This window comes from Setaria viridis, chromosome 1 (genome assembly GCF_005286985.2).
Source record: "Setaria viridis chromosome 1, Setaria_viridis_v4.0, whole genome shotgun sequence".
In the NCBI taxonomy this organism is placed as follows: Eukaryota; Viridiplantae; Streptophyta; class Magnoliopsida; order Poales; family Poaceae; genus Setaria; species Setaria viridis.
In genome coordinates, this window is record NC_048263.2 from 31,924,735 (window position 1) to 31,946,601 (window position 21,867).

At 47.4% G+C, this 21,867-nt stretch overlaps 3 protein-coding genes and 1 pseudogene across 3 annotated transcripts; all 4 read right to left on the minus strand.

Moving 5' to 3' along the window:
- Positions 1-3,804: 3,804 nt before the first annotated feature.
- LOC140221463 (uncharacterized) lies at positions 3,805-5,197 on the minus strand (annotated as a pseudogene).
- Positions 5,198-8,303: 3,106 nt separating this feature from the next.
- On the minus strand, positions 8,304-9,258 carry LOC117863834 (ferredoxin-thioredoxin reductase, variable chain). The gene has a single exon (XM_034747697.2). The coding sequence runs from the start codon at positions 9,047-9,049 to the stop codon at positions 8,588-8,590; it is 462 nt and encodes a 153-aa protein (XP_034603588.1). The 5' UTR covers positions 9,050-9,258; the 3' UTR covers positions 8,304-8,587.
- Positions 9,259-9,749: 491 nt separating this feature from the next.
- LOC117863823 (vacuolar-sorting protein BRO1) lies at positions 9,750-12,045 on the minus strand. The gene is made up of 2 exons (XM_034747686.2): positions 11,408-12,045; positions 9,750-10,427 (listed from the first exon to the last, which is right to left on the minus strand). The coding sequence occupies exons 1-2, from the start codon at positions 12,008-12,010 to the stop codon at positions 9,984-9,986; spliced, it is 1,047 nt and encodes a 348-aa protein (XP_034603577.1). The 5' UTR covers positions 12,011-12,045; the 3' UTR covers positions 9,750-9,983.
- A 729-nt stretch (positions 12,046-12,774) lies between these two features.
- On the minus strand, positions 12,775-14,897 carry LOC117863814 (uncharacterized). The gene has a single exon (XM_034747676.2). It carries the CDS (start codon positions 14,674-14,676, stop codon positions 13,312-13,314), a length of 1,365 nt encoding a protein of 454 aa, XP_034603567.1. The 5' UTR covers positions 14,677-14,897; the 3' UTR covers positions 12,775-13,311.
- Positions 14,898-21,867: the final 6,970 nt, after the last annotated feature.

Sequence of the window (21,867 nt, forward strand, 5' to 3'; positions counted from 1 at the left end):
TCCTTTGGGCGATGCCACCAAAAAGTTGTATCCATGGTGTGGTTCAAACAGGCGGACGTTTGAAACGAGCACGACCTCCGAGCAGAGTGCCTCACCTAACGGCCAACGGCTACGAGCGAGATGGAGTCGCAGCTCCTACTGAGATGGATTCCGGATTCCTTTTGCCGCGCAGCTGCAGCCTGCAGAGACCGACCGTTGCGGCTCGCTAGTTCCACTCCCACCGTCTCCTCTTTTGAACGAGAGCCGACCGTTGGAGAGTGGAGTGCGTGCGTGCGTGCTACTTGCGGCGTCATCTGCCGATCCGCGGGCGTTCTCCCGTCGGTTGCGGCGGCGGCATCCTCCGCCCGCGCCGGAGGGGGATCGGGTAACTCTGTTCTCTCACGTGACGGCGTGCGACGCTGGCAGGTGACTGGGAGGATCCACCAGCCTTGGATGGTCGCAGTCTCGCAGAAACAACGGGATCCACTGCCATGAATGATGATTACTATGTACTACGTGCTCGCTACCACTAAATACTGGGTCAGTTGGCCTGATGGCCCAGGTGGCGTCATAATTTCTACACGGCCCTAGCGACACCGATCGAGCGCACGGCACGACATGAATTGAAGAACGAACTGCGCACAAACAAATAATGGTCCCGGATCCGCAGAAAACGCAGACGGACGAACGCATGCTGCAAAAGTGCAAATTCAGGATGCGAAGCCGCGACTTGAGAGATTCGCGGAAATGCGGATGGATGAATTCGAACGAAGAAGGTCCTCGTGCTGCGACATCCAATTTAACTTCAATTCCGCGGCAGCCGCTCCCTAATAAAGTTATTCTGGACATGTGTTGGCACTTTGGTGCATAGTCAGAGAAACTTTGTTCCGCAAAGGCTGAAAACGTGAAACGAAAAGTAGGCGTGCTGTTTCCTTTTACAGATCAACCGGCGAGGTAAAAAGCTGGCTTGGGCTTTCAATGTCTTCAACGTAGCTCGTGGAAACTGGGAATCTCCAACCTGTTCGCTTCAGGTTATCAGCCATCGAACAATATTTTTCTCTCACAAAAAATCAGTCGTTTCAACTTTTCAGCCGGTTTATAAGTCCAGCTGAACAGACCTCGTTGCAAGCTTGGCATGATGAACAACAGATAGATCAACCACGACAGAATGACAAACAGACCGCAACCTGCACTGTACAGCAACAATGGTTGTGGCCGCAGCAAGTATCAGCACTGAAGACCACAATTACAAAGAATACGTGGAGCCTGGTTCTGCTCTACGCCTCTACTCTACAGAGAGCAGCTGAATCCACTTCTACGAGGACGAGAGGATTCGACTGAAGCTGAAACATTTTTCTACCGCCAAATAGTGCACGCGCTGCACAAGAATACTGCAGGATCGTTGTTCTGACCTTAATTATCTTGTCGATTCCTGGCTACGCACATGTGGAATATCATGGAGGTACCATCTGGTAACTTGTAACCTCGCAATAAAGCACTTCGCAGTCCTCCTTCGCCTGCAGTTGACCAGGTACTGTGAAAAAATTATAAAAATCAAATCCCTTAGAGGAATATTCCCTTAGGGTTAGTTTGGCAGTTAGGGTAGAAAAAACCAGGGGAAAATTCCCACGCCGGAGATTTTGATAGCAGATCAACTTTCCGGTAGGGCAAATCAAACTTCCCGGGAGGATCTCCTCACTGGTGTTTGGAAACCCCGAGGCCAAATTCCCTCTGGAGCAAAAAAAAATACTTCAAAAATTCAGAAAAAATTAAAGAAAAAATAGAAATATTTAGAAAAATCAGAAATGCATTGAAACATCTCTAAAAAAACAAAAATCTGCACCAACCTTACATGACCGTCCATAAATTCAAATTATGGTTCACTTTAATCTATATAAATTTGGGCTAGTGAATGGATGTTGCACATAAATAATGACATGTATGTCTAGTAGAAAAATAATTTGATCACATGCTTCACAATAACACCTCCATGGCTCAACAGCAGCAGCCACCACCAGCAGCCACCATCACATCAAAACAGTATGGTCCATGAGAGATCTACAGTCAGATTAACAATTAAAGGTTTAGATTCAACATATAATTCAAAACAGACAAATATAGACAAACAAATATGCTTGATAGACAACATTACATCAACAGGATGGCCTTGTCATAGAAGCTACAGAAGGACTAAACTTATGAATTTAGAAAATCATTTCAAATCTTATAGTGTTTGACTACATGAGTTTATAGTGTTTGGCTATAATCATTTCAAATCTTATATAGTGTTTGACTAAACTTATGAATCTAATAATCATCTGACACAAAAGTTTGGCACATGAGCAATTACAAATAGCTTATAGTGTTTTATATTACCTGAATAAAACCATTTCAAATCTTGAATTATATACATCCAACATGTAGTGCTTCCCATCAGGGCTTTGCAATTAATTAACCAAATAAAAAAGTGAAATAATTTAGCCATGTTAGCGGCAAAAGGTTCACATAAAGTAAAATTTTACATGGTTAGATATGATGAGACAAGTAAGTTAATCATGAACCATACATTGAGCATATTTAAAGAGACGTACCTGATTTTTCGTTTTAGCCACATTAATCGAACATTAGGGTTCTTGGTTGTAATGAATATCTTCCTGTGTGTGTCAGACTCAAAGACATCCAAAGCATATGACTTCTCCTCATCGGTTAATTCGACCATAGCATCCACTTGATCAACACACTTCTCAACTAAAAATTCTTCCTCACGCCTTTTCCTTTCTTCAAGAGCTTGCAAAGTTTTGTTGGTTTGGCTCTTTTTGTACTCCACATATCCCTCAAGAGTAGAGCTAATGTGACTTTGCTTACGCATTCTCCCACTTCCACCTTCTTCTTGTCTTGAATCTTGAGCTTCATTGCGTCATTATGTGCATTAGAAGTCTCTTGGCCATTGAAACTCAAAGCAAATGGATTCACACCCAAGTGACTGTTGCTTTATTCAGAGTTACTTCTTTCAACAGTAGGTGCAAGAGGAGGAACAACAGGAGCAATGGGAGGTGCAGGAGGAGGAGGAGGAGGAGGAGGAAGAACATGAGGTGCAGGAGCAGAAGGTGGATCCACTTGCATGGTTGATGTGAAGTTTAGATTTCCTGTAGCAACACTTCCTATTTTTAAGAGACAATTGGAACTCATATTAGAACCACAAAACTGTTTGATGCTAAAAGCAACAAATTAAGCTATGCAAGTGAGGGAACTTCACCTTCATATAGTGCTTCCAATTGGTAAAAGAGGGGAAATGGCTTTTTGCGAAAATTTGCTACTCTTGGATGATTCTATTGAATGTAACAGAAAAGAATAATTAGTTAACAACAATAACTTAGCTACTTCTTAGCATATTTTATATAGAGTCCAAATAGCTTACCGCAATTAGCTTCTCCCATACTTGTGGTTCTGTTAGTATCATACACAAAGATTCATTCCAACCATTACCACTGTCTCTTTTAGCATCTCTTAGTGCGTTGTAATTAGCTTTGAGCTCCTTCTCCTTCTCCTCCTGCACCTGCTTCTTTGAGAAATGAGCTACGAGAAACTTCTCATTGAACTTGCTGGTGATAATCCTCCAACCCTCCGATATCCAACTATTTTGACCTTTATATTTGGGGTTATCTTTGTAGTCAAGTAATATTTCAACAAGATCTTTCTCATAAGCGGAGTTCCAAGCAGCCCTATCAGCTTCTCCTGCCATGGCTACATTTCTCAAAACATGTTAAGATGAAGTACAAAGAAATATAAGCAAGATCAAGGTGTCTCAAAAAACACAAATTCAAGTACAAAGATAACAATTGCATTAAAAAACGCACTTATTACAATAATGTTTGCAGTAGGAAGTTTCAAAAATTACATAAGCAAAACATACACAAACTAGAGAAATCAAACTAGACTAATTATTATTATTATTATAAGCAGCCCACATTTGGTGTGCAATTTGATCTCTTAGAGTATTGCCATCGTTTGACTCCACCTCACTTGGATAGTTATTGTTCCCCTCCGGCACATCAACATATTGATCTGTTGGAATAAACTCTGGTTGGTCATCCAGCCACCCCTCTTGACCATTTTGCCCTCTAATTATATTGTGAAATGCACTTGCTGCAGCTGCAATCTTGAATTGATTTTCTATGGGATGGAAAGTGCCTAATTTTAGAATCGGGAACCTCTTCTTTAGAACACTAATGGCCCTCTCTGTATGGTTGTGAAGCAATGCATGGCGATCGTTAAACAATTCTTTGTAGTTTGCATAACCACTTTTAGATGAACGACGCCTTCTAAACTCACTGAGTGGGTACCGAACTCCTCGATATGGAGCAATAAAGGATGATGTATTTGTGTACCCACCATCTACAAGATAGAACTTCCCCTATAGCACAATAAATCATTTGCTAACAGCAGATCTAAGGACTTCTGCATCTGATGCTGACCCTTCCCATCCACATGAAATGAATGTGAAGTTAAGGTCGAAGTTGCAGGCTAACACAATATTATGTGATAGGGTTCCTTTCCTATTTCTGTAGGGAGGGGTCTTGTCTTTTGCGATGGTGATTGGTATATAAGTGCCATCGATTGTACCAATGCAATTCTGCACAGAAGGAGAAAAAACATAAGGACTTGGCACACAAGGAAACAAAAGATTGGGGAAAGGGTTATGCACTTTGGAAGAAAAGATTGGTACTTGAAACAAGAGCATAAAACGAGGATCTATCACGATTTTGATATGAATTTGGAATGAACTTGGAAGTCTCACAAATCGTAGGAATTATTTTGAAAACTTCTGTTATTTTCCTATGGATTGTCTCGCCACTGTGTTGAAAAGCTTTCTGTAACCTTTGATTGCTAGCATTGTGTGAGAGTATAAACATGAACATCCCAAGCTGCTCCTCAACAGCAACACCTCATGTGTCACGGAGCAAATTCTCTCTTCTAAGAAAATCCGTTGTGGCTTTAAATATTTCAGACTCCATTCGGAACTCAACTTTAGACCAATTTAGGTGTCCTTTAAGTATTTCCTTCACCTTTTTGGCACCAGGAAGAGAAGATGTGTGGACAGGCATTTTCTCTTCTTGTGGTACGGAATTATAGAAGGAACAAGTACAAAAAATAGCTCATCATCCTCTTCCTCCTCCTCCAACAAAAACTGCCTAACTTGCTCCTCCCAAGATCCCATTAGCTAGTGTGTAGTAACCCATCAAATAGAGCAATAAGAGAAATCAGGATAACAAACCAATATAGTAACCCATCAAATAGAACAATAAATCAGCAGCAACAACCAGTCAACATCTTTTTAGCTTGGATTTCGCCATATAGCCTAGGTTTCTAGAAAAATAGGTTCCTAAAGATTTCATACAAGACTACAACCTCATAAATCATGAATTATCAGAAGGACAGAAAAGATGTAAAGATGTGATTTAAGGATAGAAAAAATATAAATAAAGATTGGAGAAGCTAAATGTAACCAATTCAACCAATTAATATAGTGACAAACCAGCTACAGTTGCAGTAATATTCAAAAGTCAACATTTGACATATAATAGTGACAACTGAACTAACATATTTTAAATTATAATCACCATCTATAGTTAAGTGCATCTATGCTACATATCCAATCATTTCAAATAAAGATACACCTGTTGCAAAGCTTTACTCCTGATAGCAACGGTCTAATTATATTTTTAACACCAACGCCGAGCTAATCATTTAATATTGAAAAATAATCTCAAATCATTTTAAGAAACAAAATATGAAAAAGAAAACAGAACTAGAATCTCGGGATTATGTTCTTATTTCGTTACAAAATCTCTCATTATCTTGACGATCTCAGCTAACCTTTGCTCGATCCGACACCAGTAAAAAGTCACTATGTCACACCTAAGCTACTAAGCTAAACCCAAATTACCACGGATTCGCAAAGAATCCCAAAGATCACAGGCAACATCTCTTTGTGGGGAAGGATGCATATATCCTCCAAACAAAAGAAGCAAATCTAACGAACCTTTCTAGTTCTCTGAAAAGGTACAAAAGGAGAAGGTACTAAAAGGCTGGTCTCCACTCTGATCCCATAGGAACCGGTTACAATTAGATGGGGAGAAGGACTAGAGGAGGTGCACCTGAACCTGGATCGTGAAGGAGGTAGTGCGACTTTTTACCGGAGTGGCGACGGCGGAGACGGGAGGCGGCGGCGGCAGAAGAGACGGGGGTGGTGGCGGTGGCTTTCTAGCATAGGGGCAGACGGGCAAGACGAGGCTCGAGGGATGGGCGAGACAGGGGTTGGCGCCCGATGTCTCGAGGCCGGGAGGCCTTCCGCGTGGAAAAATAGGTTGAGACGGATAGAACTCCACTACCAAGCTTCCAAAGGCGCCCGCGGAAATTTTCTGCGTGGGCTTCCTCCGTGGAAAAAAAGCCGGAACCCGGCGGGGAAAACGGGCTTCCCTTGATACGCGGGACAACCCCGTCCCTCCGAATCGAGCGGACGGGGTCATCCAGCTTCGACGCCGTCGTTATCCGTTGGGCGCGATCGAGCAGGAGCTGGAGGAGAGCTGAGCCCGGAGGACTGGCGAGCGGAGCTCGAGCGGCTTTCTCCGGCGACGAGCGCGCGGGGGCGACCTTGGGGCCACCAGGGACGAGCGCCGGGGCGAGCTGGAGCAGCCACAGGGGAGCGCCGCCGGCCGGCCGAGCGGGAGCTCCTCCCCGGTCCGCGGGTCGGGCCTGAGGGAGTGAGGATCCTCACGAGAGGATGCCAGCTTCCCTTGCCGCTGCTTCCATGGAGGCAGGCGGATGGGAAAAATGAAATTCCAACTTCTCCTTCAATGGATTTGTAAAGGTGACTAGTAAAATCGATTCAAAACAAATCAAGGAAGCTTCCAGTACGAGCGATTGAATCGAAAGTCACCATGGCTGACGAATTTGGCCGGTGAGCACCGGATGGACTCCAGCGGAGGGCGAGAAAATTTTCGCGGGCTTCTCAGGCAGCGACCCCGGGCCCTTCCTCGCGGCGGGGCGAGCGCGCTAGGGCGCCAGAGGCTGAGCTCGCGGCTCCGCAAAGCTCGGGCCCGAGCCCTCCGCCCGCCGGCGAGGCACCCGGCACGGTGCGGCGGCGCGCCCCTGTGCGACATGGCTGACAAATGGGCCCCACATAAAACATGCTTAACGGGGTTGTAACGCCCTCCATCCCTCCAGATTTCATCCCTCCATCCAAACATAGAATTGGGATCATCTCATCCCACATAACCAAACATAAAATGAGATTGTCATGTTCCAAAAAAAATTAGAGATGGAACCATCCCATCCAATATTGTCTCCAAACCGAACACATCCTAGGTTTTCAGATAGATCATAAAAAAGTGCACAAAAGTGCACAAGATACTTGTTATCATATTATGTACACACATTATAGTGAAGTTAAGAGATGAATATTTGTGCTACAAAATTTTGAAAGCACCATTTGCCCTGGAAGAGGTGTTTCTAAAACAGCGGCGTGAGCTGATATAAGACAAGTTATAAAACCACTCGGAAGTTTGTAACTCTACAGTCTCCACTGTAAAAATAAACATTGTTGGAGAGTGGGGACTAGGAGTATCATACCAATTGGACTTGGTAAAGAAAACATAAAATGTCCAACGCCCCTAACCAAAAGAAATTTTATGAAGTCTAACGATTGTTCATTCTTGCTAGAAACCAATGAGTTTTCAAAGAACTTCCTATACTAAATTTAAGATGATTTGGTATTCCCAAGGATTCAAAGGACCAGCTGATCAAGCAGGCATGCATAGTCTCGTTCTAGGCAAATTTATGGCATTGACATTGAACAGGTCAATGAAATTTGAAGGCTCTTAAACTATCAGATCATATAAGCTGGGCAGTAGTTTGATGACGGAACCGAACTGAAATTGCCACGTCAGTAAGTTCTACTCCGTCCGTTCCAAATTGTAGATCATTTTAGCTTTTTTTGTTCGTAGATAGTATTATGCATCTACATATAGTATATGTCTAGGTGCATAATAATATCTATGAACCTAGAAAAGTCTAAATGACCTGCAATTTGGAACGGATGGAACGGAGGGAGTACTTGCTTAACCAAAGTCCTGGCTCCAGCTAAGTAGAATATAGCATCTTAAATTACAAAATAGGGGCCAAATATTGTACATAGCATCCTAAATATAAAACAGCCAAAGATCTAACAGTCCAAAGTTGCACTGTAATTCCCAGCAGCAATGCATAATTGCATATTGTACCAATCAGACAAACAAATTTCTTGGAACGATCAACAAAATAACTAAGCACGGCAACAAAATTATCACAATTATAACTATCGTCATCATCAACATCCGAACAATTACCCACATCTGAAAAATAGACGTCGAACGGAAGGAGGAAGAGCAGCACAACAGCAAGCAAGCAAACAGCTCGCCATGCCTTTCCAAGTTCCTACCCTCTTTGCATCCCTGTCACTGCACGCCGGAAGCAATATACACAAGCCACCGCCGCGGCCATGATTATTCTATAAGAACGGCGCTACCGCTTACTTGTCCACAGGCACGAACGCACTCACTCCAGGCCGTCACTCTTCGTCGACGAACTCGAACTCGTCCTCGCGGAGGTGGACGAAGAACCGGACGGGCTTGGCCTGTCCCTCCACGGCGAGCTGGAACTCGACCTTGAAGGGGAAGTTGGCCGTGATGCGCTTGCCCTTCCAGACGCAGACGTACTGCTTGATGACGCCCTCCATGCCCTGGATGTCCAGGTCGGGCGCCTTGAGGACGTGGTAGACGCGGAGCGGCTCCGTGACGCGCACCCGCTTTCCGATCTTGGGCGCGGCCGCGGCCTCCTCGGCTGCCACGTCGTCCGAGGACACCTCGCTGGTGAGCGCGACCTGGAGGAGCAGGCGCGCGCGGCGCGGCGGAAGCGATGGCGGGCCGAGGCGCCGGGCGAAGGCGGGCGCCGGGGACGGGAGGCGGCGGAGCAGGAGCACCGAGGAGGTCGAGGTGGAGGGCGGCGCCACGGACGCGGCGGCGGTCGCCATTGGGATGCGGCGGGGGCAGGTGGACAGGTGGAGGATGGGGAGTTGGGTCGAACAGGTGGTCGGCGCGGGAGAGGCGACGAGAGGATAGAAGCGGGGGGCAAACGAAAGGTGGGGGAGCGGGTAAAGAGAGGCGCGGGACGGTGCGAGTTGCGTAGCAATGCTTCGCCCCCGGCGACCGCGAGGTGGAAATGCTCAGAATTTAGTGAGTTTTGCGCTGCGTCCAGCACGAGATCAACTGGATAAGGCGGGAGCGCACGCCTGGCTATGGTTGCTCGCCGTGGCCGAGCCAGACCAACGGGTTCGCGCTCCTTACGAGTCGCCACCTGGACCACGGCTCCGTTTGGCCGCTTGCCGCCGGGGCGGTTGCCCGTGGCGTGTTGAAAGACAACGCAACCCACGCGCCGACGCACGCGCCAATCCATTCGCCATTTCTCCCGCCAGATCGAAACAGGCGCGACCCGACGACGACGACGACGCTCGTTGATCGGATATCTGCGCAGATACAAGGAAACCACCTCGTCTTGTGAAGCTAGGAGTCCAGGATACAAACTATCTGCTCTGAACTTTTTATGCAGCATAACACGACACGTTACACACCACACATAATGCCATATATTTCTGACTGTACACTGCTGCGATGAAACAGTAGCAAGAATTAAACACAGATGGCCAGTTCAAGAGCACCCAAAAAAACTAGTACTAGCATCAAAATGCCCGGTTTCCGATCCACGGACATTAATATATCATAAACACCAAACACGAAAATCCTAGTTGCACCTCCACATATCACCAATCCAGAATTGTGCACTTATTTAGACTCCCAGCAAAAGAATAAAATAATAATAATAGTAAACATTATTGACCCTGCAAATTTTGCTGCAGCGGACAATATCAAGCGAGTCCTCCTGTAATTTCACAATATCAAAGCATCCATTTACAGCGATTGAGTGCCATTTTCTGTCTTTGCCTCTAAGATCTCACCCAAAGACGCAGAACGTACCAGTGAAGCTGCTGGCAGAGGAGTCAATGATGTGGCAGACGGGATACGGAAAAGATAGATACGGTAATTCTCATCTTTTGCTGCATCCAAGCTCTTGTTCGTATCCTGTTCAAGTCTGGAAGCATAATCATACAAAGGTCCAGGAGCTCCTCTTGCAGTTCTCTTTGCATCCACAATTACATTAATTCCAACCTGCAATCGAGCTATCTCCTCACCAATTTCTGTCTTCTCATGGAGGTCAATAGCGTACCTATAGCAAGCTTCTGCATTGAATAGAGCAGCCTTCAATTGGATCTGAGATAACCATGATCTTTCAAAGTGGTTCTGCAGTGGAGGAGCGATAACTGCAGAATAAGCTTCTTCATAGAACAAGGCAGCCTGCAAATAGCCACAGATAATATCAATATTTTCCCTAAGTGCATGTTTTCTAACACAAGAAACACTATATACTTTGAACGCTAAGCAATGCACATATATATGTATTCATTTTGCCACTCTAATAAAATGATAAACAGATCATCCATGGCCATTAGAAAAAGGCACAAACTGTAGCAGTAGCATCATCAGCATAAGGGTTAGGAGTAGCAACATCAATTTGGGAATTAGGATCATTAATTAATTTTTTAGTGCAAATTTCCTTTTTGGATTGTCTTTATAATTCAGGCTAACTTTAATTGATGAAGCAAAACTAAATTAGTTCCAAGTCTCTAGGTTTCCTCTGACTCTAAGTTTTTTCCCCTTATATGTGCACTTTCTCAACTAAATGATGTGCCTTTTTTTTCTGAGAAGCAATGATGTGCCTTTTTCTATAAATATTTCATAATCATTGGTGGAAGGAGTTCAGAAACCTGGTTGTTTCACAACCACCAGAAATGGAACTCAGGCAGCCGGGTCTTTGTTTCTATAGACACATAACGGGACAACATAATTTGGACACTGCAATTGGCACAAACTCCCTCTATCACTCTATTGCCAGACCTACCTGACGGAGTCTACCAGTGAGCACTCCTACCTTTGTTTTCTGGATCACTCACTCAACATGAAAAGACATTCGTACCATTTTTCCCAATTTTGCTCGACCATACATTTGGAAACTTTGGCTTACTCTTTCAGAGAATCTGGTCCTTCTTAATCGCAAATACAAAGTTATCAACAAGAAAGTCCTCTTTTTGACTCAAAATACAAAGATAATTTTCATGACACTATGATATGGCAGTACAACATAATAAAGCATATTAAGGGCATTTTCACAGTTTGCAGAAGTTGTGATTTACGCAGTTGTGCTAACCACCCCAACAGGGACATAACGAGCGATGCATCTAGGAAAGATATACAGAGCTGGCAGTCATCAATCTCACCTGCCTGGCCACCTTGGAGCATACTGCCGGCGACTTCCCCCCAGCGAGAGCGCGCTCGAAACAACACTCCTGCGCCTGCGCGAGCATAAGCCGCTCCAGCATCGATGAGGCCTGCGAGCTCATATCCACAGTCGTCCCCTCCTCCTCTTCCATCATCTCCCCGACCGCACGGAACGCCCCCGCGGCGCGCTGGAACTCCCCGCACGCCGCCCTGACCCCTTCCTCCGTGGCGCGGCTGTGGGCCGCCGCGATCCTCGACGCGGCGGCGCCGACGTTGAACACGAGGGCGGCCTTCTCGAAGCGGAGGGACGCGGCTGCGTGCTTCAGGTGGGGGCGGAAGGCGTCGTGCCAGGTGAAGGAGAGCGTCTCATCGAAGGCGCAGGGATCATCGCGCGCGGAGAAGAGGAGGCGATGGTAGCGGAGGAGGAGGGCGCGGCGGGAGGCGGGGGGCTGGGCCTGCGGGTTCGGGACGGCGACGGCGGCGCGGGCGTCCCGGATGTCGGAGAAGGCGGTGGCGCTGAAGAAGTGGCGGTCGCGGAACAGCTCGGCGGCGGCGGTCTTCTTCTCCGGGACGGAGAGCATCGGGGGCGGTGGCCGCGACATGATTGGCGACGCAACGAACGGGTTGGACTCGGCAAGGTAGTAGTAGACTAGATCGGTTGAGATTCGCCGAAGTAAGCGTATTGCCGGGCTGAATTGAACATTACGGGCGCTGCTTTCTTCCAATCTGGCCCAATATCCTGCATGTTTGGATTTTTCATGTTGGGCCATACCAGAAGCATATTAAGTTGGGCTTGATTGTTTTTTAGTCGCGTATATGCTGAGAGAGTATGGCATGCATTTCAGACACTCTGAATAAAAAGTCCTGATGATGCAACTTATTGTTACATATTGCTGCTAATTTGATCACTTAAGATTTGTGGACTTGATTCGTAGGATTATAAGGAGAAAGGAGTACTTAGAGCAACTCCAAGAGGCTGCTAATCTTACCCCCAATACCTTTTTTAAGGAAAAAAGAGAGAAAAATGAACTCCAACAATCCACCTAAACCTTCCCCAATTTTTTAGCGACGCTAAAAAACAGCCTGCCACCGCGTATATTTTAGCGTTGGCGTTCCTCCCCCAATCCTGTTTCCCGCATGCCCGCGTGTCCCTTCCGATGGGCCCAATACGATGACGTGGCCTGTGTTTGAAATATTGGGGGCTATTTATTAGCGATCTGCTGTGGATCGATATGTTTTTGGGGGAAATATTTTTTGGGAGAACCCCCAATACATAGTTTTGGGGAAGAATTTTTTAAGATACTCTTGGAGTTGCTCTTAAACAATTCTTCAGCAACTGCGAATTCATCAAACATGAAACTGATACTACACGAAAGTACATTGGCCGATGACTTCATATTCCGAATCAACACACACAAACACTGACGCTCATACATGTACTAGTTATGCAGTACGTGCAGAAAACATAAACCTTAACTAAAAATCAGAGGAGAGCATAAAACCCGTCTCCTCCTTCCATATCTTCAGGGATCCACAAAGACAGAACACTACTTCATGCAGCTATGCAACTACAAATCCTGCAGCAACCGAACATGCTAGAAATACCTAAAGATCATGTTGGAATCATGAATCGTCATGGAAATATCAACAAGGGTGGCTATTGAAATAGAGGCCACCCTTGTCCCGGCCTCAAAAATGCAGCCGGGATTCCTTGTGGTGTTTCAGGAGGAAAAAACTGGTCGGAGAGAAAGGTCCAGATAAAAATGGTGGTCCTTCGGATGCTCCTGCTTTGTGAATGGTGATCGTAGTAGTGCGCGATGCCACAAGCTGTCTCTTAAAACCTGCAACTTGTGCGCATCCCGCGTCCTGGTTACTTCCTGTGTGTGAAGATCGTGTGCGATCCTCAGTCCTTCCACATGTAGGCCGGACTGCGGGGAGGAGGTGGAGGAGATGGAAGAGAAATGGAGGCAGCAGAGGCCATGGCTGTCCCTGCCGCCGGTGTCACCGGGACATCCGGGGCGCTGGGCACGTAGTCCATGCTGGTCACCTCACTGGCGAAGCGAGACTGGAGGAAGAGGCCGTGGGCGTTGTCCATGTCGTAGTCCCAGACGGAGCTGCCCGGGCCCCAGGCGCTGAACCACGCCTCGTCGGCCGGACCCCACCCGCCGCTGGACGTCACCGACGGCTTGAACATGGCCGCGTTACCGTCACCGCCCTGATGATCGGCCGGTTGGAGCTGAGGATTCGGTTCGGGTTCCGAGTTCTTTGCCTGCTCTGTTTCGGGGAGCAGAGGCTTCGCTTCACTGTTGAACGGTTGCTCTCCGTGATGGTGCTGTGCTTGCTTCGTGTTGGTGTCGTCCGGCGTTGGCGGAGCAGAGGACGAGGAGGAGGAGCACGACGCCGCCGCGCTGGCGCTGGTGCGGCCGCTCCCGCCGACGCGACCCTTGCCGAGGAACAGGTCGGGGAAGTTGAGCTTGGCGTTCTCGCCGCGGAGCTTGAAGGCCTCGCGGTCGTACGCCATGGCGGCGTCCTCGGCGGTGTCGAAGGTGCCGAGCCACAGCCGCGTGCGGTTCCGCGGGAGGCGGATCTCCGCCACCCACTTCCCCCAGTGGCGCTGCCGCACGCCGCGGTAGAGCTTGGGCGGGCCCGGCGCCCGCAGCAGCTGCTGGAACAGCGCCGGCGGCACGGCCCCGCCGCGGAACCCGCGGGGGCTCAGGTTCAGCGCCTCGCTCCAGTAGCGGAGCAGCATTTGCTGCTGCACCTCCGGCGCCACGAGCTGCGGCGGGAACAGAGGGCTCGGCGGCGGCTGCTGATGCTGGCCGCCGCCGAAGGAAATCATCTGCTGGTGCTGCAAAGGCTGCTGTTGCTGCGGGGGCAGGGGCTGCTGGTACACGCTGGAGTACTGCATCAGCGGCATGAGCCTCGGTGCCGTCGCCGCTGCTGCTGTCGATGCTGTCGACGCCGCCGGGGCCGGATCGTACGCGAACGGAAATATGTGTCGCGTCGACGGCAGCGACGTGGCCGGCGGCGACATGGGGTTGGAAACAGAGGACGAGTCGGGGGACGGGGGAGCGGACGAGAGCGCGGACAGGGAGCGGTTGAGGCGGCGGTCGGGGCTGCGGATCTTCTTCAGGGGCCGGAGCAATGCGGCCGCCGGCGCGTCTTCTAAAACTGGCGCCAGCTGCCTCCCCGCGGCGGAGCCCGAGCTCACGCCCTTCCCCTTCCAGCCCCTCCCGCGCCCTCCACCGCCCCTGTCCGCCGGCTCCATCCCGACGAGCCCCGCCTCCAGCGCGTCGATCAGCAGACTAGGTTGCGTGTCGTGTGTGGGTGTCCCGGCCGCCCGCTGCAAACTGCACCGAGGAGCTATGGCTTTGAGCCGCGCGTGGAAAACGGGGAGAGCGAGGCTTTGCCAAGGGAGCGGGGGGCGGGCGACCGGTGTGCGCGAGCCAATGGGGCGCGCGGTTCTGATTCGGAGGGGGCGTCCCGTGGCGAGGCGCGCGCTTATAAAGGTCGGGCGTTGCCAAAAAGGCGGGCCGATTTTTTGCTGCTCGCCGGGGCGTTCCACGCGGTGTTAAGGAAGAATGGAGGAGGGAGGGAAAAGGAGGCCGTCGTTTGTGTGGCGGGAACGGGATCGTGGTCGGTGGATCGGGCCCCACGCGCATTGACCCGCTCGCCGCCGCGCGCCTCGCGCCACGCCGGACGCCGCGATGCGTGCGCGGGCGGAGGCGTCGCCGCACGGATCGCCAGGCGTGCGCTGGGGGAACGTAGCTTTCGGCTGCTGTCGCTCGCGCCGCGGCTACATGGTTTTGGACGGCACTGATCGAGAAAGAACCCGCGCGCCCCCATTGCGTTCTTGTGCGTGCGTCCGGCGGAAGTCGCATCCGGTTTTGTTCTTTGTCTCTCTCAGTAAGCGCATGCTACGTCCTGGGCTAGACTTTCGCGGACGCGCAATAATTTGACGGTGTGACCGATTCAATCATGCATTCAATCGACACTCGGAATATAATGCGTGACCGATGTGAAGCAAGCAGGTGTGTTATGTGTAGCTCGCGAGATCGCACACTCACGTCGCGACGGATTATTGTGTTTGTTTTGGGGGGATCAGTGTATGTGTGTGCATGATTTGGGTTTATCTAGGAGCTGCATGCCGAAAGGGGAGTGGATCGGCAGCTAGATCAGCTTATCATCTGGATTGTTTACGAAAAGCTGTGGCTTTAATTAGCATTCAGGAGAGGAGACTCAACCTGCTTGTAAGTTTCTCCCCGCCAGTAGTTTAGGACCTTCTGTGTTCTGTCCTACTTATAGTATTGATCGGCCCTGCATACGTGATGCCCCTTGATTCGTAGTATCTTTCTTTTCCTTCTCCTTCATGCGCATTTTGCTGTTTGTGTTGTGGAGTGCAACGCATTCGGAGGTTGATGACTTTTTCCTGTTTGTTTCCTCCTCAATCTATATAAGCTACCTTACGAGTCATGTACGGTATGATAAATACCATAGAAATTTTTGAAATAAGCTGAAATTAGCATCTTTGGGTAGTTTATTCCAGCTCATTATTCCAAACTTTGCAAGTATTGTGCTGCTTTACGATACTAAGCATAACTCATAAGCTAGTTTATACAAGTTGAGGAGGAGATAAACATGATTTAAATTTGTGGGGTGCTTGTGTAAGCCCATGCGTAATCCTTCTAATTGAAGAACATAAAAAGAATGAGTGTCGTTGAATATGTCCCTATTTTTATTACTCTTCCTAACAACTAATGGTGCGTAGCTTAACTTGCTGCAGTGAGTGCTAAGGAAGTACGAGTGAGGATAACTATGAGCTGCACGGACAATTACGGTTTGCTAGATGAACAAATAATTGACCATTTCCTCGTCTCCTTGCGTATCCAAACCTGAGGCCGGGATGCATTCCTTGAACCGTCGAACAACTCGTGAAGAATAATGCGCTGGACAAAGTTGGACCACGTATTAGCTCCAATTAGCTTTAGTTCGGCGCGATCTATATCCCTTCAATGAAAGTGCCGGTACTGTTTTTTATTCCATCGCTTTGGATCAAAATCCTAGGTTACTCGTGCCGTCCTTGGCTAGACAGCTACCTTTCGCTTAAAATTCTGAAGAATCTGAAGAACGGCACGGCACTGTTTAATTCTCCTTCCCCTCAAATAAACTACTGTGTGCGAGCATCATCGGTTACCTAAACTACTGTTGTGTTACCTAAAACGATGATTTATGAGCATCCATTTCTGTGGTCTTCCGAGTGACCAAGACACGGTACATGAGCTTTGATGGCTACCGCAAGCATTTTGGCGGGCCATATGCAGATGCGGCCAGAGGCGCAACACCAAGAAATAAGAATCCCAGCAGATCTGCGACGCTGCAACCTTACGCATGCGTACAGAGTACCTTCGCGAAATCTCCATATTCTTTTATATATACCACATTGATTGAAAAGGACTTGCAGAAAAAAAATTGTACCAAACCGCACAAAAAATAAGTACCGGTACCATATAAATGAGGACGTGCGTGCAGACGCAATATTTTTCGTTTTTTGACGGGAGAAAATTTTTTCCTAAATTAAAAATGCCGGCCGATCAGACCAGCGAAGAAAGAGCAATCAGAGATACATCGCTACACGTCAGCAGTCTTATAGTTCGTCTCATGCAGTGCCACGTAGGATTTTGATGATGTGGAGGAGAGTGAGCGAGGAGAGAGAAAGAGGTTGTTGTTTCGCGAAACAACCGTCTCAGGGCAAGTACATTGGTGTCGGCTAATAGGCGGTCTCATGCATTGACACGTAATCTTGAGACGATTTAATAGGCAACCTGTACAATGGGTTGTCCTATAAGTTGTCTGGTAGTGGTATATAATTCCTTAATTTGTGCATAAGAAAAATAAAATATTGTGAGTTGCATGGCAACAATAACTCCTACAATGGTTGTTAATTTGTCTCGTAGTCCTACAATTTAGCTCATGAGGTGGTTGTTTCGCGAAGCAATGACCTCTTTCTCTCTTCTCGCTCTCTCTCCTCCACATCATCAAAAATCCTACGTGGCACTGCATGAGATGACCTATGAGACCGCTGACGTGTAGCAATGTACTTGCTTCATGAGCTAAATAGCGAAACAACCACATCATAAGTTAAATTGTAGACTACGAGACAACTCACCAACCATTGTACTCATGATATTTCTTTTTTTATATGCACAAATTAAGGAATTATATAGCTTCACCAGATAATGTATAAGATAATTCATTGTACGAGTTGCTTGTTGAGTTGTCTCACCCTAGAAAACGAGATGCACGAAAATGCTAGGCCCTCCGCCGTTAAACATGTTTCCCGAAAATGCGACACACGAACAAACAGTTCGGCACTGCGTTGCTCGTCCACCGCCTTTTTGGCACATCAATGCGCGCGGCACGGCAACCGGCAACGCCTGGTGACAAACAAATATCCAGAGCCCTCGTCCCGTCGTCCGTCTCCGCACGCCCCCGATCGATCCCGCGCACCTCACTTTCGGCACGCACGATCCGGCGCGCCATGCATTATTCTAGCGCCAAGTCCACGACAGCAGGCCCGCCACCGCCGCCCGGCGACCACCACGTGACGATGGACCGCCGCCCAGCCCCACCCACCACCGAACTCCTCCAAACTCCCCTGATAGCGATCGCGACGAGGCGGAGGAGGCGCCTGCCTGATCGGCCGGGTCGCGGTCGTGCCAAGGGGCCGGGCTGACTTGCGCGCTCTCCGTCCCCGCGCAGGAAGGACGTGATGGCGCGGCGGAGACTTTTCGCGGACGTCAAGCCTGCAACACGCCCACGGACGGGGCGCGCGGCCGGCTAGGGGTCGACACGTGCACCCGGGGCACCTGCGCGCTAATCATGTCGACCGTGCCGTGCCAATTGGAACATGCAGGTGTTAGGAGTAGCTTCAGTTTCAAAGGCTGGCTGTACTGGTGGCGAACTGGCCGATGTCCACCGGGCACCATCCGATGAAAAAGGCACGGAACTGGAGTGCCCCGTCGTCCATCGAGTCCTCGATGGATGGCTACTGGCCAGCTACTAGCTAGTGCGCGAACGAACTATCCGGATTCCAGAAAGTTCCATGCCGATGGCCGAAAGAGCCCCTAAGTAATCTCATCGCTTGACATATCCGTTGCTCCCTGAACTATTTTGGTCAAAAAGTTGCGAAATTCAAATCTCGCGACGTGTTGGTGCATCCCGTAAAGCAAAGCGCAATGGATGCGCCATTAAAATTTGTTGAGCCAAGTCATTAGTCACCGATGGAAAGTTTATTGCTTAATTAATTCAAAATCGATATCTGTTTGTTTTGGAAAAAAAAAGTCAAACACTTTTGTATTTTTTTACTAACACTTGATAATGAATAAACAGTATGGTTCATATAAAAAACTTAAGCAACTAGAATCGTATTTTAAATTATTTTGCACTGAATTGGTACCGAAGCTGCTAATGGTAACTTTTGTGACAAAGAAACAGACAAAAGTCTAGTTCTAGAGATCGAGTTAAATAGAATATGCGTTATAACTAACGAAGAAGAAAAGCTCCAGTCTAGGGCTTGTTTGGATTCTTAACACCCAGTAAAGTTCAACCTCACCATGCCAAACCTTAGGAAGTACTCCATCCGTTCTAAGGTCATTTTAACATTTTTAAGGTTTATAGTTTTTACTTATGCACCAAGATATATTGTATGTCTAGATATATAATAAAAGTTATAAATGTAGAATTGCTAAAACGTGGGATCGAGGGAGTAGTTCTTAATCCATGCTTTGTTGCTACCACAGTTTATAGTTTGCCCAGATTTTTCATATGCCCCGCTTTGATACAGAGTGAATTTTTTTCCTAGTTTTGTCTTAGGTTGGTTGTCAACTTTCTTTCCACAAAATGTTGCAAAGACTAACCTTACTAGCATTATATAAGAATATGTGGCTAATTTAGTTGTTAACCAAAAGATGCCCACTTGCTTGAAAAATGCGACACTCTGCATCCTAACGAGAACCGAGAAATTGAGCCGCGATTTCAATAGTTACAGCATCCGTTTTTAAATATATGAATATATGATATTTATTATAAGCAAATTATTTTAAAAATGAACTAGTTGCTTGTCCTGAACGAAATATATCCAACAACGGAGTTAGAGCATCTCCAGCAGTCTCCCGATAAATGTTTCCCAATAATCAGTTAATAGGGATATCTCAATATCACTTTCATCGTTTTGCAGTTTCCCAATAATCTCATCCCAATCCAACTACGTACTGAGAGAGTCACAAGTCCTTCTTTATTAAAGAAGAGTTGGAGTGAATTATTAGATTGTCCCAATAATTATTGGGAAAAAGGAAAGGTAAAGAGAGACTGTTGAAACATTATTTTCTTATCGACTCTCCCAATATGATAGTTGGATTGGGGAAAGGGATACTGCTGGAGATCCTCTTAGCATGTTCTTTATTACAACAATGCTTCGTGGAGTAATATCTCAAATATGTCAACCCAGCGTATATAAACTAATTAAGATACATTGAGATAGACACGATAAAACAAGGAATGCTTCGCTTGCCCTCAAACCTAACTCCGGCAGACCTATCACACCTTTCCAAGACACTGGCAAACACACCAATAATCACAACGAGTAGTTGGGGAAACTTACTCTCTCCATCACGGACAAAACATAGTTTAATCCTCGCATCCTGATCTAACAATCCAGATTACGCAATGCAATAATCATCCACATACCAGTAGTGGCGATAAGTCAAGACTCGCACGATTTACAATACCACCACTACAAGCACGCAATGATTATGCGCTAAGTGTGCCGCTTTCCATTATTTAGCGCCTTAATCCTGCATCACGCGCCACGGAACGACGACCCTTATCTGCAAGACAGGTGCGCCTCGTCAGTTTATTTTCAGCTGAGCTCACTGACAGGGAGATCTCAGCTCGAACTCTTAGGATATTTTTCGCTGGCCTGCAGAGCACGCGTCTATCCGGAGAGGTCGATGGCGCGTTCCAGTGCCGGACCGAACGGATTAGTATCGGAGCGCTTTGTTTAATGCAGAGGTGCTCTGATCGGATAAAGCCCATTGCGTTTTGTTTGTGCTGTTATGCAAGTCAACCCTAGTGCTTCGAGAGTTTAAAAAGGAAAACTAGTGTTTGGGGTGGCAGAGATGGCGTCAGTATATATGTTTTGTAAGGACTTGTTCGACTTCTTTCTCAAGCAAAAACAGCATACCATCTTGCAAAACTGCTGCTCGCATGTCCGCTCGTAGATATTTAGGGTGGCAACTGACTACGACGTGGGGCTGCTGAAGTGCAGATTACTTTCCAGACAAGTCTCCGCTGAATTTATTTGTAACAAAGTGCACCAATTAACTAGTGGTACTGGTACTGCACATCGTACCATTTCAAATTAATTTGAAATAAAACTTGTAGAGAGATAATCCCATAATCGCACGGTACTTTACCGGAACCTGTGGCGTTGCAATGTTTCTGTATCAGAGGATGATCGGCATTGTGATTTCAGTTTCTACAGAAACTATCAGTGAATGGATAGCGAATAGGAACAAATTCTTGGTCTGACAGACAACTGCCATAGGGACATCGAAATAGCGATAGACACGAGTACGTGAAATGCCAATGTCACACAGTCGTTAGCTGGTCGTCACACCCAGGTGTGCTGACCGGGCGAAAAATATCTGCCAACGAGTCCCCGAGACCGGACAAAAGAAGGTCGGCACACTTTACAAATCGCTCCAGTTTTCGAACAGTACAATGTTGTATGACACCTGACCTAACCACACTAGCAATATGAATGTTTCAGTATTGTAGTTGGGATGATGCAGCAGAGCCGAAAAGAACATCACAGGAGAGATATTTTTTATAGCAGGCCTTGCAATTTTTATCCGATCGTGTTATGCATCTCCGTACTTAATCGTAGTGGCAAACAGCTTCGTATGCCTCGGTGATCGTCTTTGATTATCACGGAGTGTCACAGGCATTTTTCATGCAGCAATATATAATAAGCTGTCTTTTAGCTTTTCTCCGCAAGCACTCAACGTCAACAGGCAACACCGGAAGTCGGAACGTGTGTCCTCAACTGCTGGTGCCTTGGGTGGTATAGTTCAAGCAACTCCAACCACCTTCATCTCCCTCCTCAAGCTAAAATTTAACAAGTCTGATCGAAAATCACAGTCCAACAAAGTTACTATCCCAATAGCCATCCTATCTAGCTTACCAAATATTCTCACACTCTAATTTGGGAGGTTTGCTTGCCAAATGTGAGTCCCATTGCAAAATGTAGAGTGCAAAATGGAGAATCTCTTGTAGTGCGAAATGGAGAAGCTGTCGGAGTGGATGGGGAGTGTAGATTTTTAGAGAGGAAATCAGATATTGGGATTTGGAGAGTGGAAAATGGATAGTATGTTAGAATAAGGAACTTAACATAGAGAGG

What these genes read in the sequence shown, in the direction of transcription:
- LOC117863834 (XM_034747697.2), bottom strand. Translation starts at nt 9,049, where the DNA reads ATGGCGACCGCCGCCGCGTCCGTGGCGCCGCCCTCCACCTCGACCTCC.
- LOC117863823 (XM_034747686.2), bottom strand. Translation starts at nt 12,010, where the DNA reads ATGTCGCGGCCACCGCCCCCGATGCTCTCCGTCCCGGAGAAGAAGACC. An exon ending in GCTCCAAGGTGGCCAGGCAG is followed by an intron (nt 10,428 to 11,407) that starts GTGAGATTGATG and finishes GGCTATTTGCAG; the next exon opens with GCTGCCTTGTTCTATGAAGA.
- LOC117863814 (XM_034747676.2), bottom strand. Translation starts at nt 14,676, where the DNA reads ATGGAGCCGGCGGACAGGGGCGGTGGAGGGCGCGGGAGGGGCTGGAAG.